Below are 16,180 nucleotides of genomic sequence, written 5' to 3'. Positions count from 1 at the left end.
TACAGGCACCCTTTCCCACCCATTCCTTTCTGCTCAGAGCACTACTGCTAACACACACACACACACACACACACACACACACACACACACACACGATTCCAGACACCTTTAATCCCAGCACTGAGGGGGCAGAGAGGTGGATCTCTGTTAGTTCAAGGCTAGCCTTGAATACATAGCAAGTTCCAAAGCCTTGACTACATAGCAAGTTCCACGATAGAGTTACATAGTGAGATCCTGTCTGCAAAAAAAAAAAAAAAAAAAAAAAAAAAAAAAAAAAAAAAAAACCCTGACCATTTTCAGATATAGGAAGAAACTGGGTTTTCCTGATCAAATTCTAAAAAGTGCATGAATCGTGTCAGCAGCTGGGATGGTGAGTGTGCATCTGTTAGGACAGAGGAGGAAAACCCTTCCGGGCTCTGCGAGAGAGACGAGGAATGAAGTGGCTCCCTGCGGCTCCCTGCCGCCCTCTACCGTTGCCCAACCTTCAGATTCTCGCCTTCGCCTCGGTCACCCCTCCCCTCCCCCAGCTTGCTCACGTGCCCACCGGCTGACCCTCCGGGTTAAAATGCTCTCCCCTGAACACTGGCCACACCCCCTTCCAGCACAGGCCCTGGACAAGGGCAGGCGGTGTCCTTACGTGGTACTGGTTTGGGGCAGGGGTTTCCGATTTGACCACTTTCATGAAGCTTGGCAGCTGGAACATGCTGGAACAGGAATTGCTGAAGTCCTTCTTGGAAACCAACTCTGAGGGGATGGTGTAGGCATTGGCAGCAGGATATTTAGAAATGATGTTGCCCAGCCGGGCACACTGAGGAAGGAGGGAAAGAATCAGCATCATCACGTGACCCCGGGGCCGTGAGGACAGGCCAAAAGGAAAGCACCCTGCCCCAAGTCCATGGCTGTTTGGTCGCTTGCTTGCTTGTTTGCCTGGTTGTTTATTTGTTGCCACAGGGTCTCACTGTGTAGCCCAAGCTGCCCTGAAGCGCACTGTGTGACTCAGGCTGGCCGCGGACTTGCAATGTTCCTCCTGCTTCGGCCTCCCCAGTGCTGGCAGGCTGGGCACTGGCCACCATGCCCAGCTTACAAGCATTTTTTTTCCCCCTAAGAGGCAAGACTGTAGCAAGCAACAGTGGTAATTGGACCTCGGGCTTTGAGGGCTCGCTCTTGGGAAATGCAAGTTCAGACCCATTCCAACTTCTGTAAACTAATTTAAAGGATTCGTCATCTGTTTGGGACCGGGAGAGAGTGACTTTCCCAGCAGTGCCTTCTCACTGCACCCTGCTCCTGGCCACTTCCATCTGCCTCAGCAGCTCCCGGGGTGACTCCTGGGATAGGAGGGGTTAGACTGGCCCCAGCGGTATCTACGGGCAGCTGCTGCAGCTTAAAGGGCAGGGCTATGCAGGGATGGCTCTTCATGCCCCCCATTCCCACCAAATCACTGTTTTCACGCCGGGCGCAGTGGCACACCCCTGTGGTCCAGAATTTGGGGGGGCAGAGACGGGAAGACAGTGAGTTTGAAGCCAGCCTGGGCTGCACAGTGAGACACTGTCTCCAAAAAAACCCAAACAAACAAACAAACAAAACCCACCAAGAACAACAACAAATCACTGCATTCATAAAAACCCTATAACACTTGAGTTTCAACAGAACCAATTCCCGTCCCTTCCAGAGACCATGATAAACTATTTTCAGTTCAAAAACAAACACAATCAGTGTTTGCCACATGAATGGGGGCAAAAGTCACAGAAACTCAATGATAACATCTCCTTACCCTATGACAGCCTGGCCAGTATTAGAATCTGATAAAACAAGAGCTTCCCATAATTTAACAGTGAAAAGCTTGGGAACACTACCCTGGGTTTTCTCCACTCAACAGAGGTCAACACCACCCAGGCACCCAGGAAGTGGGGGAAGCCAGGAGCAACCTTTACTTCCCCTACCCCCTCTTCGAGGGCTGGGTGGGCATGACTCTCAACGGTGGCGTGGAGGTGTGGCTTTCACCAGAAGCAGGGTCATCCTCATCTGGATTCTAACCCGGGTTCAAATCCCAGCTCTAGCTGTAAGGCTCTTCAGTGTCTCCCACAGCAAGGACTACGCCCCTGGCAGCAGCCTTCGCTTCCGGCCACCTGTTTCCCATTTGTTGTTGTCTTTGGTTTGTACAACTTTGAGCAGCAGACATTAGGACCATTTCAGAGAAGAAAAAACTCCACTCTGCTAATAAAACGGTGCTGGACCACCGTCTTCAGCAAGGCCGGCTGCCTCCACCCGATGACCCGGATCAGAAATGCACGGCCCTGGAGGAGCAGCAAACGTTTTCACCCTGGTATCTTTTTTGCCTCCAGAGACATTGCTTTTATGTTGGGGGGGGGGGGTGGCAGGGCAGGGTGGGGTGGGGAGGAGAACGTTCTTAAAAAAAGTCCCATGGTGCCAAGTTCCCTGAGGCGTCATAATAGGATTAGTGTCTGCAGCACTCAGTGCCCAGCTGTGCACCCTGCACTTACCTGCCAGGCCTGTGGTCTCCAGTCAGGCCCCACACCAGCCCTTGGCAACTCCCCCCTCCCTCCCGACACATAGTGACTCCTCCAGAACCACCCTGCCACTGTGCAAGCCAGAAAGACCACCAAAATGTCCACATCATCTCCCCCTCCCGTCCCCCCCCCACCCTGTCCCTCTATCTCCCCACCCCCAACCCCCAACCCCATGCAGTCTCATTTAGCTTCTTGGTCAGAATTGTAGAAGACTCTAGAACAAAACTTGGAGTGCCTTAATGAGGTGCTTTATATCATTTAAACTTGGAGAGACCAAGCCTTCTCAAAGGGCTGGGTGTCGCCCTGACAGCCATCAGGAAGTGGGTAGAATTTATAGGCCCACGGACATTTTTGGCAGCCTCGCCCCAATCACACTCCTCTGGGCCCTTGTGATCTTCCTCTGAGGGGGGAGACTTGAATTCCCTCGAGTCTTGGAAGGCAGAAGTGGGGAAAAGGCCCTCTGTCCCTCATCTAGTTTGGACAGAAACTGGAGACTATGTGGGACCTACAGTCCAGGTATTACAAACCACTTAAGGCCCCCTTCCCAAGAACAAAGAAACGCAAGTATTTAAGAATATAAAGCTGGGGCTGGAGAGAGGGCCCAGACATTCTAGCATTTCAGCAGAGGACCTGGATTTGATTCTTAGCGCCTACATCAAGCAACTTAGACCAGCCTATAACTCCAGTTCCTGGGGACCTGGCACCCTCTGCTGGCCAGTGCAGGCACCTGCACTCAATCCTAGACAATTTAAAACCCACCTTTTTCTTTAAAACAACAAATATAAAGCTGAAGTCTCGCACCAAGGGTGGAGCAGACCCACATCTCCTTCTTCTGGGGCTTTTTTTTTTTTTTTTTTTTTTTTTTAAAGAAGTAAAAGGCCTGGTTGGACTCTACAGTTCAGGCCTTCTCTGGATGGACAGCCGAACCATTTGAAAGTCACCGCCGGAGAAGACTGGCAGGGTCCTCACTGTGTCTCCAATCCAGCCCCTTCTTGGCACCAAGGAGGAATGGTAGTGCACTGTCTGGCAAAGGAGTCCCCAGAGAGAGCCTAGGCGCTTTGGGCAGTCTGAAGGGTGACTCAGGCGGGCGACAGTGCGAGATCATGGCCTGTTTACACTGTTCTGCACTTTCAAAGTCTTGCTCACTGCAGTTCGCCCAGAGCCTCCAGGGAGTCTCCGAGGAACTGGGACACAGAAGGGTGACGTGCTTGAGGTCACATCCAGGCTCCACAGCTGAGTCAGGATGAGGTCTCGGTGCCGGGACCGGTGCTGCGGCATGTGCCTGTGACGAGGCACTTCTGTGACGGTTGCTTTGGGGTCTTCCTCCTGTCTATCCCGTGACTTCGCTGAGGGCTCGGAGACTGTGAACTTTCACTCCTAAGTCAGTTTGTTCCTGAATATTCCACCCTGCCAGCCCGACTCCCAACAAGAGGTGGCTGCATTGGGCGGGCCCTAACTGGTCCCACTGTGTGAGGGTGATAGAAAGTCAGGCCCCATGTCAGACATCGGCTGTGTCTATGCAAGAGACCGTCATGACCTTCACAGGGACAAGCAGGCGCATGTGTTCTATTGATGGCAGCAGATTCTGGCTCTGCTTCCCCTGCTTCTCACCTCAGGCAGCCTTGCTCTGTTTGGCTCGCTCCCTCGCCTGAGTCCCTTAAGGCTGAGGCCATAGCTCAGTGGTGACAGCCGTGGGTGCCATCCTCAGCACACACACACCAACCCAGAAACAGAAGAACGCTGTCTTCACCCACATCTGCTCAGGCTCACTGGTGCTTCATTTGTGTATGGGACGGCAAGGATTCTCAGCAAAGATAAAGTCACGAGTGGTAACACCAAGATTCCTGTATTTCAGGCCCAGTGTGCTCTCTCTCTCTCTCTCTCTCTCTCTCTCTCTCTCTCTCTCTCTCTCTCTCTCTCTCTCTCTCTAGTATGGGGCAGGACGCACATGCCAGGCAGGATACGAGCATGGAGATCAGAGGTCAGCTCTCTTCTCCCATGTGGGTCCCAGCAATCCATCTCAGGCCATCAGCTTTGGCCGAAGCACCTCCTACCCTGCATGCCCTCAAACAGCACCCCTAGTTTCTTTCCTTTTCTTTTTTTTTTCTTTTTGGTCCATCCAACTTCCCAATGATTTGAACAACCCAGTTATATGAAGCAAGTGTTAAAAATCATTTTGGAGCTGGATGGTGGTGGCATACATCTTTAATCCCAGCACTCGGGAGGCAGAGCCAGGCGGATCTCTGTGAGTTCGAGGCCAGCCTGGTATGCAGAGTGAGATCCAGGACAGGCACCAAAACTACACAGAGAAACCCTGTCTTGAAAAAACAAAACAAAACAAAAATTATTTGGGGTCCAGACACAGCAGTTTCCCTGGCATAGCTAAAAGCCTCAGGAAGGCAACCAAGCCATGGCTCTTCCCCCACCTCGTCCACACACATCCGTGGAGACAAGTGGCCTAAAGACACGGGCTCAGATCCATCTTTGCGAATTCACAGGAAGTGGCTGCTGTCTTAATCAGAACAGGGACCTTTGGAGAGAAAGGACCAGCTGTCCACTGTGTCATTATGCAGTGAACAGAGGGACTGACGGAGTGGGTGACACCCAAGGGCTCTCACCGTGGAGGGAAAAGTGCAGGTTCCTCTCTTGGAAAGAGAGACATTGTTGAACACTGGAGACTGGTGGATGACGTTGTAGAACCCAGGGCCTGGGACGTCGTCCTGAAAAGGATAAGAATGCAGCGTCATTGGGCATGGTAACTTCAACCCGCTTTTCTGCCAGCTTTCCATCCATTAACACTAAGCCTTCCTCTAATCCTGCAGGGCAGGCTCCATCATTTTCAGGGGTGACAGCTTCACGCCACCATTTCTCTGACTTGCCCAATCGCCATCTCAGTTACCGAGGGAGGGGCAGGAATTCTAATCCAGGTCGGGTCTCCCAAAGCCCCTGCTCTCTCCACTAAGCCCCCAGCCTGGGTTCTACAGGAACACTGTTTTGGGGAGGTTTTGTTTCTCGTGTCATTAGGGAAATGTGCCGGTGTGCATGTCAGCCTCCGTGGACCGGGTCAGCCAAGCCCGAGGTAAAGAGGGAGGGTGACCGATTTTATGGTAACCACACCCACCTGACTCAGCTTCCTTCTGAGGCCTCTGAGAAGGGAAATTGGGGAGTGTTTCTGTTTATAAAGCAAAATGAAACAAAAACAACCTTCATTCCAAATGAGGCCATCTTGAACTTGGAAACAAAATAAGGTGAGCCCATGGGGCCCGAGGGCAACTTGAGACTGGGGCGCCAGGGAGCAGCCAGCAGAAGCCGTGTTCAGAGCTAGCTCTGCTGCTGAAGCTACCTGGGCTTCCGGAAGCTTCTAGCTCATTTCTGGTGCTAGTTACTAAGGGGACACCAGTGTTGAGAAAAGCCGGAGGAACAAGTGGCATGAAATGAGGAGACGCTTCACTGTTGGGACAGCTTCCCCGGTCCTGCCTGGTGCTGGGAGCCTCTTAAAGCTAATCTCATTTTCGCCATCACCCAATGAGGAAGGGATTACTGTCCCCATTTCACAAACGAGGCACATGCAGATGAATTTGTCCAAAGTCCAAATGCTGAGCACATGGTGAGTGCCCTTGGAAGTGGGTGCGTCACCAAAGCCACCTAAGGAAACGGAAGCTGGGCATGTGGGGCCACAGCCAGTAAGCAGTGAACCCCAGACTTGAGTCCTTGGACCCAGATTCCAGAGTTGGCTAGCTCCACTCAGTCACAGATACAACCTACCTCTATTGTCCCTGCTGCTTTATCTAGGTGGAGAGCTTGAGGCACCATCAGTGCCTTCCAGAACTTTCCAATCTGGAGAGTGGGCACAGAGTGATTGAAGTTCGTTATAAAGAATAGAGGCATAGGTTAGCAGGATCTTGGGGCTGAGTGTGTGTGTGTGTGTCGGACTGCTGTTCGCCCACTGTACCCAGCACACACTGACTCTTCACAATGGCTCTCTGTCTCAATGACTCTTCATTGGGAAACTGAGAGGATGGGGTCACAAGAAACACGACCTAATGTTGCCCAACCAGTGGAAGTCAGAGTCAAGGATTTGAACCTGAACAGTCTGAAGAGAGTCTCCTAACCACGGTCACCAACTGCCTCTCAGACGAGACTGTATGGGATGAAAGAAAAACCCTTCCCCAGGGTCATGAATTGGAAAGTCTGTCCTCTGCGCTAGTCAGCTACCTGATCTTGAGTAACTTTAACCTCATTGGACCTCAAGGTGCTGGGATCCTAGTGAGATCTCAGGGTCCCTGTCACTAGGGACAGCTGTGCAGGAATCATAGTGTCACGTGTGACTAATTATAATGATGTGTATGAGTGTCTCGCCTGCATGTATGAGTGTGCCTGGTGCCCGTGGAGGCCAGAGGAGGGCATTGGATCCCCTGGAACTGGAGTTACAGACAGTTGAGCTGCCATGTGGGTGCTGGGAATTGAACCTAGGTCCTCTGCAAGAGCAGCCAGTGCTCTAACACCTAAGCCAGCTCTCCAGCCTCTGCTATGCGACTCTTAACAGGTATGAACAGTGGGCAGGGAGGACACATCTCTAGCACATCTCTAGCACACCTCTGCCCACACCCACGGCTTCCTCTCAACCTGCCCAGGTAAATTGAATCACAAACAGTAAATAGCTGTTTTTGCTTAAGCGTAGCCCATGAAGTATTTGGGACATACTTATGCTAAGATAATTACCTATCTGCAATTCTAATTTACCCAAGCATCTACATTTTCCTTTGCTAAATCTGACAGCTTTACTGGACATCCATCAACTGGGTCAAACTGCAAAATGGCTAGAGTCCAAGGCACATGGGAACAGGGCTGTCTCTGTTTAGCCTGTGGGGACGAAATCTGCTCTTGATAAAGGTCCAAAGAGAATCTCTTGGGCTGCTGCATGCCGGAGCTGGCCCGTGATGGGAACCATTAAAATCCCGACATTGGTCATTGGGATCGGCCATGTAGGAATATTTACCCTGGAGAAATCACCCAAGGCTACAGTGGAGGAAGAGCTGGATTCCATAACATCCAGAGGACCCCCAAAGGTGCAGAGAACCCAGATGCAGAGGGACCTTGTGAGGCTGCTGGAAGTGAGGCAGGACCCTCAGGGTGGGCAGGATAAAGCCAGGTGTGGACAACCACCCCCATGGTCTCTTAGATGAGACACTTCCAAGTAAGCAGAATAGAAGTCATTGCCCACCACAGCCCCCTCAGATCCTCAGAGGACCATCTTGTGGGCATGGGACTGAACAAGCAACGCTTGGTAGGTGTGTCCCCTCCTTGCACCCAACACACAGCTTGGGTGACACTTGGCTGAGAGACACTTGGAGAGCTCATTGGATGGGCAGTCTCTGCAGGTTCTAGAAGTAGGACATGATCCCTATCCACCTAACCTTGGGATGTGCCTGAAGAGGTCATGAGGGAGCCAGCATTCAGCTCCTGGGCCCAGGCTTATGCGGGAGGTCCTGCTGCAGATCCTAGAGCCAGGCATGGCATCCTACACACTTGGCGTCATAAATTCTATCTGAGTTAATCCGTAAACATAACCTTGCATGGTTTCATAACCATTTAAACTCTGGTCCCGACTGTTTGGGAGGGTAGATCTCCGGTCAGACCCTGTACAGAACTACCAAGTTAGTTAGATAGCTAACTAGTTTGGTTTTGAGCTGGCTTTCTCTACGCCAGGCTGAACTTTAACTCACTATACAACCAAGGGTGACCTTGAACTGCTGATTCTCCTGCCTTGGCCTCCCAGGTGCTGGAATGGGCCAACACACTCCATTTCGTTATGCATTTTAAGAGCCACCATATGGGTGCTGGGAATCGAACGCGGGTCTTCTACAAGGGCCACAAATACTCCAAACCACTGAGCCATCTCTCCAGCCCCTTCATCATGCAGCTTAAATTGTGCCCACTTAGAAGACAGAGTCCCTGTCCTGCCCACATGTATTCATTCAAATGGAAGGCAGCAGGTGGGTGGCATGCAATCGTCACTCCCAGGAGAAGCTAATCTAGTGTAACACTCTGCTTTTTAAGAGGAGGAAACAGATGCAGAGACACCAGGTGTTGCCCTTACAGCTACATAGCTTGGGAAAATGGGAGAGATGGAGCTGAAGTTGGGAGAGAGGGAGGAAAATGTCCAAGGGGCTGCTGGACAGGGAGGACTTTGTCACCGAGAGGCACGTCTCCTCGGGAGCGTAAAGGTAGCTGCACATTTCTAAATAATCATGAAGTTTATTCCTAGCAATCCAAAGTGCCAATTTAGACACAAGTGTGTGCAGGACCCTCACACCCCCTTGTGGTGAGATTCCTTTACTTTAAAAGAGAAAGTGTGTGTGCAAGGGTGCACACATACCAGCACATGAGAGTAGAGACCCAGAGGACAACCAGAGGAAGTCACTCTGTCCTTCCACAGGGATCCCAGAGACCCAACTCAGATCATTAAGTTTGCCAGGGGATACCTTGACCCCTGAGCCATCTCACTGGCACCACGGAGGTGGGAGTCTTGTAAGGAATATAAACTGGCCCCGAGGCTCAGCTGCAGTAAAGGTGAGTGCCTGCCTCTGAGGGCACCGTGGTAAAGCCAGGCTAAGTGGGTCACAGCTCCAAGGTGAGCAGATGACCGGGTGTGGGCTCAGCACAGGGTGTGTGCGCCTCCTGTCTTAAGAAGGGTGGCAAGGCTGGGGAGGTTTCGAATCTGTTGTTAACTTGCATTGTCTCACCAAATTACTGGGTGATGCCGCGCAAGCGCATTACTTCTCCACGCTCATTTCCCCCGGGAAAAATGAGAATGTCAGGCACGGAGCATGGACGGAGTGGATTCTCCGTGCTTAGGACACGGGGATTATATAACTCCCCAGGAATTACACAACCCCAACCTTTATGTTTCAGATGAGGAAACTGATGCCCAAAAGGACAAGTGACCGCTCTCAAGGCTGCTAGCTAGGGACAGAGAACACAGAGGGCTGGGTCTGTAGAGACCCAGGCTTTTGAAGAAAAAAAAAAAAAGCTCTCAAAGGCTCAGATGAAAGCTTTTGCATCAAATGGATACAACCACCTTGGACAATTCCGAGTGGTCTCTGTCTGTATCTATGTGGCTGCCGTTCTGGCTGGTGGCCACGCCAGCTCCCTGGGCAGGAGACATGATAGGATTTCACACGGTACTTTGAGCTCCTGGATCAGTCTTCAGAGCTTGCCACGTGGGATGGAGCCCCGGCAAGGAGCATTTATTGCCTTCCCTGGAGATCCGTCTGTTTTGCCAAGGCTGTTCCAGAAGCATGCTATGCTGACTTTCATCAACCAACTTTACAGCCTCGAAGACCACAAAGGCAGGCGTGGCCCGTGTGGAAAGAGCGAGAGGCTTTGGATTGAGCTGCGCCTGGGTTGAGGTCCTAATTCTTTCAACGTTGATTCAGCAAATATTTATTTAAAGCCTCTTATGTGGCAAACCCTGGTTGTGTGACCGAGGGTGGGTCACTTAGCCTCGGTTTCCTCTTATGTTCAATGAAGACACCAAACCCTTCCTTTTCGCATTGTTCTGGAGAGAAGTGATACGATCTGAAAATGCTTTAACACATATTAGGGATTGGTCAGTGACAGCTACTATTCTTTTTATTGGAAACTAAGCTGCAAACACCCTGGACATGGAGAGCTAACAAACTATCATTAAAGCAGATCCACGGGAACCCACCCAGCTAAGTGGGGAAGAGGCTGACAGCTAAAATACAGAGAAACTAGAGAAAAAGGAAAAACGCCTGAGCAAATATTTATCATCCTGAGCAAAGCTACCAGGGACTGATTCTAAAATATGTGTGTGCTATATCACTTATTGCAGGCTTCATAGCATCCTGAGGTAATTCAGAGGTTAAAAGAACTTAACCCACTCTCTAGTTCCGCATTCCAGCTCACAAAGGAAGAGTCCTTGGGGTGAGGGCTCTGGGGCGGGGGTCGATGGCATACCTCACCTGTGTTCAGAACCGGGGTCCTCCCACCCCTTCTCTGCCATCTAGGGAAGGTGGGAGGATGACAGTCACCTGCAGACTGCAGCAGAAGGTGACTGGGATGGCCACTTCTCCAAAGGCATGCTACTCTCAGGGTCCTGCTTAAAAGGAGGAGGGATGTGAAGAGGTGAAGCCTCTATGGAGATGCCTGTGAGTTGCTACAGCCCCCTGCTGGTAGGAAAGGAGAAGGTCAGACCCCAGAAATAAGTTGAAGGTTGGCCAGGAAACAGCCAGAACTTCCCAGACTTGGAGATCTAGAGAAAAGGGGATGGACAGAGAAAGCCAAGTAGAGCATTATTTTTAAATTGCATTTATTTATTTACTCATGTGTGTGCACATACCATGGCATACAGGTGGAGATCAGAGGACAAGTTTTAAAAGAAGTGGCGCCAGGCAGTGGTGGCGCCAGGCAGTGGTGGCGCATACCTTTAATCCCAGCACTCGGGAGGCAGAGGCAGGCAGATCTCTATGAGTTCGAGGCCAGCCTGGGCTACAGAGTGAGTTCCAGGAAAGGCACCAAAACTACACAGAGAAACCCTGTCTCAGAAAAAAAAAAATTTTTAAAAAATAAAAAAAGGATTGGCTACTCTCCACCATGGGGCTCAGGGCTCAAGGCTTGGTGGCAGGCACTTTTGCTTGCTAAGTCGTCTTACCAGGCCCCGTAGTAACAATAAGACATTGCTAAATGAATTTTATTTTATTTTTGTTGTTGTTTTAGGAAATTTTTAATGGGGGAGCTCATCACAAACACAACTGTAAGTTTATTAGAAACTTGTTTACCTATGTGTTAGCTGGGGGATTATGTCATTCCCTCAGATAGATCAGGGTGGGGTGGTTTTTATCGTCTACTACATGTACATACGCTTTGGAAGATCTTGTATTTTTATTCTTTTAAAATTAAAGATAATTTTTGCTACAGGGTGTGGTTGCACATTCCTCCAATTCAAACACACAGGTGGCCAAGGAAGGAGGACCCTCAGTTCAAAGTCAGCCTGGGCTACATAGCAAGACCCCTGATCATGTTTTCCAAGCACATAGTATATGCAAAGTCCTGGGGTGAATCTCCAACACAGCAAATCAGCAGATCGATCCATCAATCAATCATGAATTAATTTCAGGCTGGTTCTTACCATACTGACAGTGTGCCTCCTTGGAGGATGGGCAGCTCCTTGGGTGATCCTGCCCTCTGCTGTTCACAGAGGAACACAACAGCTAAAATCCAAGCAAAGGATTTTGAAGGCAATGTCATTTACCTTTTTGTGATAGAATCTCCTGGCTTGGCTGTTAAATCCCTTTTTTTCTGATTCCGGGATTATTGATATTCTGTATTTATAAGGAATGGAGGCTTGGGTTGGGTATGCAGCGGTAAAACCTAAACAACAAAAATAAGACAGCATCAGCAGCGGTAAAACCTAAGCAACAAAAATAAGACAGCATCAGCAGTGGTAAAACCTAAGCAACAAAAATAAGACAGCATCAGCGCCACGCCGCTAGTGTTTGCTCCATGTGACCGCTAGGTAAACGCCGTAAGGAGTCATCCTAGGCTGCAGATGGAGCTCGGCTGGTAGAGTATTTCCCTAGCATGCACAAAGCCCTGGGTTCCATCCCTAGCACCACATAATACCCGTGTGATGGCACACACCTGTACTCACAACACTCGGGAACTGGAGGCCGGAGGATTAGAAATCCAAGGTCATCCCTTGGCTAGATATTGAGTTCAAGGCTAGCCTGGAACATATGAGACACGGTCTCAAAAAATAAATAAACAACCAGACAAATAGTTATCCTAGTGAGCTAACAAAAGAGAACTCAATATAGGCAGTCCTTACTAGCGACCAAGAGGTTCAGGGGGTCTGCCCACCTTTGTGACTCAGAAAGATACCACTTTTCCTTTTCCTTTTTCTATCTCTTTCTCGTGGATTCTGGCCAGAACAAAAGTATACTTATATTAGTAGTTTAGACTTCCTTACTCTTTCTCTACAGCACCGCGCGCGTGTGCGCGTGCGCGCGCGCACACACACACGCACACACGCACACGCACACGCACACGCATGTGCGCCATGTGGCTGCCTGATGACATGCGGCCAGTGTGGCATTTTCTCCTGCTCTTCTCTGTCTTCCTCCTGGCAGCTGCTGAGATTTACTGCTTGTCTGCTCTAGGTCTTTTCTTTTAAGCACCAATAAAACTGTCCTCTTTGGATTAAAAACAAAAGTTCAATACAGGGTCAGGTAATGGCTCAGTGGGCAAGGGTTCTTGGTGCCAAGCCTGAGTTCAGTCCCCAAGAACCCCACGGTGGAAGGAGAGAAGCGACTCCCAAAGCTGTGCTCTTGTCCATGTGCCTCATCACAGGCACATACAAAATAAATGTGTGATTTCTAAAAATTAAAATGGGACTGAAGAGATGGCTGCAAGGTTCAGAGCATTAGCTGCTCTTCCGGAGGACCCAGGGTCAATTCCCAGCACCCACATGGCAGCTCACACCCACTGTACTTAAAGTTCCAGGGGATCCAACACCCTCTTCTGGCCTCTTCGAACACTGCATGCACATGGTACGCGGCCCCAAACATACAAAATAAAATGAAATGCTTTAAAAATTAAAATATTCAATAGAAAAGAGTGAACCAATAAAGAATGAACAGATAGGACAGAAAGGAAGTCACAAATCAACAGACTTACACATTCCTAAGCACATTAAACGCTAAGTGGTCTACACATTCCAGTTAAAAGACAGAAATTGTCAGACTGGACAAGAAAGACCCAACTAGATGCTGCCTACAAGGAACATATTTCAACTATAAACCCAGAAAAAAAGTGAAATGAATGAGAACTTGCAGTAAGCATTTAGTTGTCAGAAATCAAGCAAGACCTGTTACACAATTAAATCCAAGAATGTGACTCTTGCCGGATGGCACAGCCATATCTTAATGGAATGGCAGAAGTCATAAGGCCAGCACAGCTGCTTGACAAGGATCCAGCAGAGTTGAGCCACATGAGGGCTGCCATGCCACCTTTGGTTTTCATCTCCACCTGTTGCATACTTGGGGCACTTTTAATATTTGTACAATTTGAGGATATTGGGTTGATGGAAAATTCCTTATGAATCATTTACGCCTTCTCCCAGGAATGTTGCTTCTAAGCTTACCAGGAAAGTCCTGAACATACTATTCCCCGCCCCCACTTTGAGGGAGATATCCTTATCTACTTGAAGGTCTTCCTTATGCCTTGGAGGTTGTGACACATAAAGAAGCCAGAGGTCTCTTCATGAGGCTATGAGACATTCTTGAAACATCTGTCCCTGTACTTACACAGGAACAAGATATTCAAAACAAAGTAAAATTAAAAAGGTCGACAAGATTAGGTAGGCTAGAGGAATTGTACGCAGTTCAGATTACAAGCCTCTTCCCACTGTACACTCAGACAATTATGTGGCATACAACTCTGCCCTACATAGAGACATATTGATAAGTAAAGTATGGAGTAGAAAGGTAATAAAAGTATGAGATGTTAGGACCTCCCTCTATTAGAAGTTAGCTCATGCAGAGCCACTATAATGTCATATAACCAAGGAACAACAGAATGCCAGGATTAGACATATAGACAAATTCTATAAGGATATAAATATAAACATTGATTGTATTATGCCAGAATTTAAATAATAATTGCAGCAGCTTTAGCCTGAGGATTTTTCCTGGGCACTCTGACCACTAAGAGTTAATAACACACTGCTTGAGACATGGCAAAATGCCCAAGGTGGTTGAGGATTTTGTTTTGGTCTAGTGTCCTTGAAGCAACCAAAGCAACCAGCCTGAGCACAGACTGTCATATGCCTCTAGATTCTCAAAAACTGGGTTATGGGGTTAATGAGTAAGAATGATAACTCTGTTTATTAATGATGTCAAAACTTGAGGGGAAATTATTGGAAATGATAATTCTGTTCTGTCATAGTTTATTAATGATGACTAAAAGATGAGCAAAAGGAAGTGAAACACATGTCCAAAACCAAAAATGATATGATCTATGTTTTGGAACATCATGAATGTATCCCTGCTAACTAAATTCTGTATAAATTAAAAAAAAAAAAAAACCCACCACTCTGGCTGCTAGTCAGTCAGGCTTCAAGATTCTCCCGACTACTGTGGCCTGGCTCACTTCCTTCCCCGTCGACTCCTTACATCCTCTGCAGGACCCATGCACCTCCGGGGATGGCTCCCAGCAGTGGACATTCGGAAATAGCACATTATCGTTTTGTTGTCGAAGGGACAGCCACCTTCCCATTCATTCATCCCTTCTTACAGTTTCTCCCCATCTACATTCTGGTCAGCAGGGCTGAAGGCAATCCATCTGATACACTATCAGATGATGGCCTTGTAGATAACACCCAGGGTTTCCTAATCCTCCCGACTGTGCTCTTACATAGAGTGGGCATACTGGGATTTAAATCCACTGCACCTTTCTGTACTTTGTCGCCATGCTTGATCCGTTTGCCAGGGTCTTCATCTTTCAGGAGAATGCTGTCCATGTTAACTAAGCTCTGGGGCATGTTCAATCCCTTTGAGGAAAACCTCAGCCTCACATTCTTCTAAACACCTGAAATAAGATACAGCATTTTCAGGGGTCATTTCACACCACGGTCAGCTCTGTGCTAATGGTGGGTTAGGTTGAGAGATCTTGTGGGGCAGAAGCTGACCAGATGCTGTGCCACCGCAGATTCCAAGCACACAGCACTGACAGAATCAAGGAGCTCACACTACTGATGGAATCAAGGAGGCCACACAAGTTCACCCTCACCGCTACATACAGCCACTGAAGCTTTAGATATTATTTTCATTTTTTTTCTGAGACAGGTTTTCTCTGTGTAGTTTTGGTGCCTGTCCTGGATCTCACTCTGTAGACCAGGCTAGCCTTGAACTCAGAGATTCGCCTGCTCTGCCTCCCGAGTGCTGGGATTAAAGGTGTGCGCCACCAATGCCCAGCTATTTTTATTATTAACTTAGCTTGGCTGAGATATAATCTACATATCATAAAATTCTTCAGTGGTAAATATATGAGTCTAAGTTTTGACAATGTGTGCAGTTGGGCTATATACCACCAAGACTAAGACATTAAGGTTATCCAAAACCCAAAAAGTTCCCGTGTGCTTTTACAGTCATTTCCCTCTAGATCTGGCATCTGCCAATTACTGAGCTTCCTGTCACATTAACTGCCTTTCTACAATGCCACACAAATGCTACCATCAACAGATCAACTGCTACCACACAATCTTCCTGGGACTGGTGAGGCAGCTAAGTGGTTAGAGCATGTATTGCTCTTACAAAACACCCAGGTTCACTTTCCAAGAATCCACACATAGAGCAGTTCAAACCGCCTGGAACTCCAGCATCAGGAATCAGATGCCCCTTTCTGGCCTCTACAGGCACCTGCACTTTATATGTATGAGCGTACACACACACACACACACTAAAAAGTTTACTCATTAAAAAATTTCTTACTAGATTTTGATTGGCATGGCATCAAAAATTCAGTGAGAATATCTTAGCATCCTTGGGGATTCTGATCCACTAATATGGTGTATCTCTCCATTTATTTTGATATCTTTACATTTCTCAGCAGTATTTTGTACTTGTAAG

The 16,180-nt window shown here is 48.6% G+C and overlaps 1 protein-coding gene across 3 annotated transcripts in view; it reads right to left on the bottom strand.

Annotated features, from left to right (window-relative positions):
* Window positions 1-16,180, bottom strand: part of Stpg1 (sperm tail PG-rich repeat containing 1) — a 44,234-nt gene that overhangs the window by 18,321 nt on the left and 9,733 nt on the right. For all 3 annotated transcript variants that reach the window (XM_037203068.1, XM_028875455.2, XM_028875454.2), the window contains exons 2-5: window positions 15,003-15,140; window positions 11,806-11,924; window positions 5,147-5,248; window positions 638-808 (exon numbers count right to left, since the gene is read on the bottom strand). In XM_037203068.1, coding sequence (XP_037058963.1) covers window positions 638-808; window positions 5,147-5,248; window positions 11,806-11,924; window positions 15,003-15,093 — 483 coding nt within the window. In that variant the 5' untranslated portion in view covers window positions 15,094-15,140. The remainder of the gene's footprint in view (window positions 1-637; window positions 809-5,146; window positions 5,249-11,805; window positions 11,925-15,002; window positions 15,141-16,180) is intronic.

This window comes from Peromyscus leucopus, chromosome 2, assembly GCF_004664715.2.
Source record: "Peromyscus leucopus breed LL Stock chromosome 2, UCI_PerLeu_2.1, whole genome shotgun sequence".
Taxonomy (NCBI): Eukaryota; Metazoa; Chordata; class Mammalia; order Rodentia; family Cricetidae; genus Peromyscus; species Peromyscus leucopus.
Note: the sequence above shows the minus strand (reverse complement) of the source record. Positions and strands in the feature narration are given on the sequence as shown.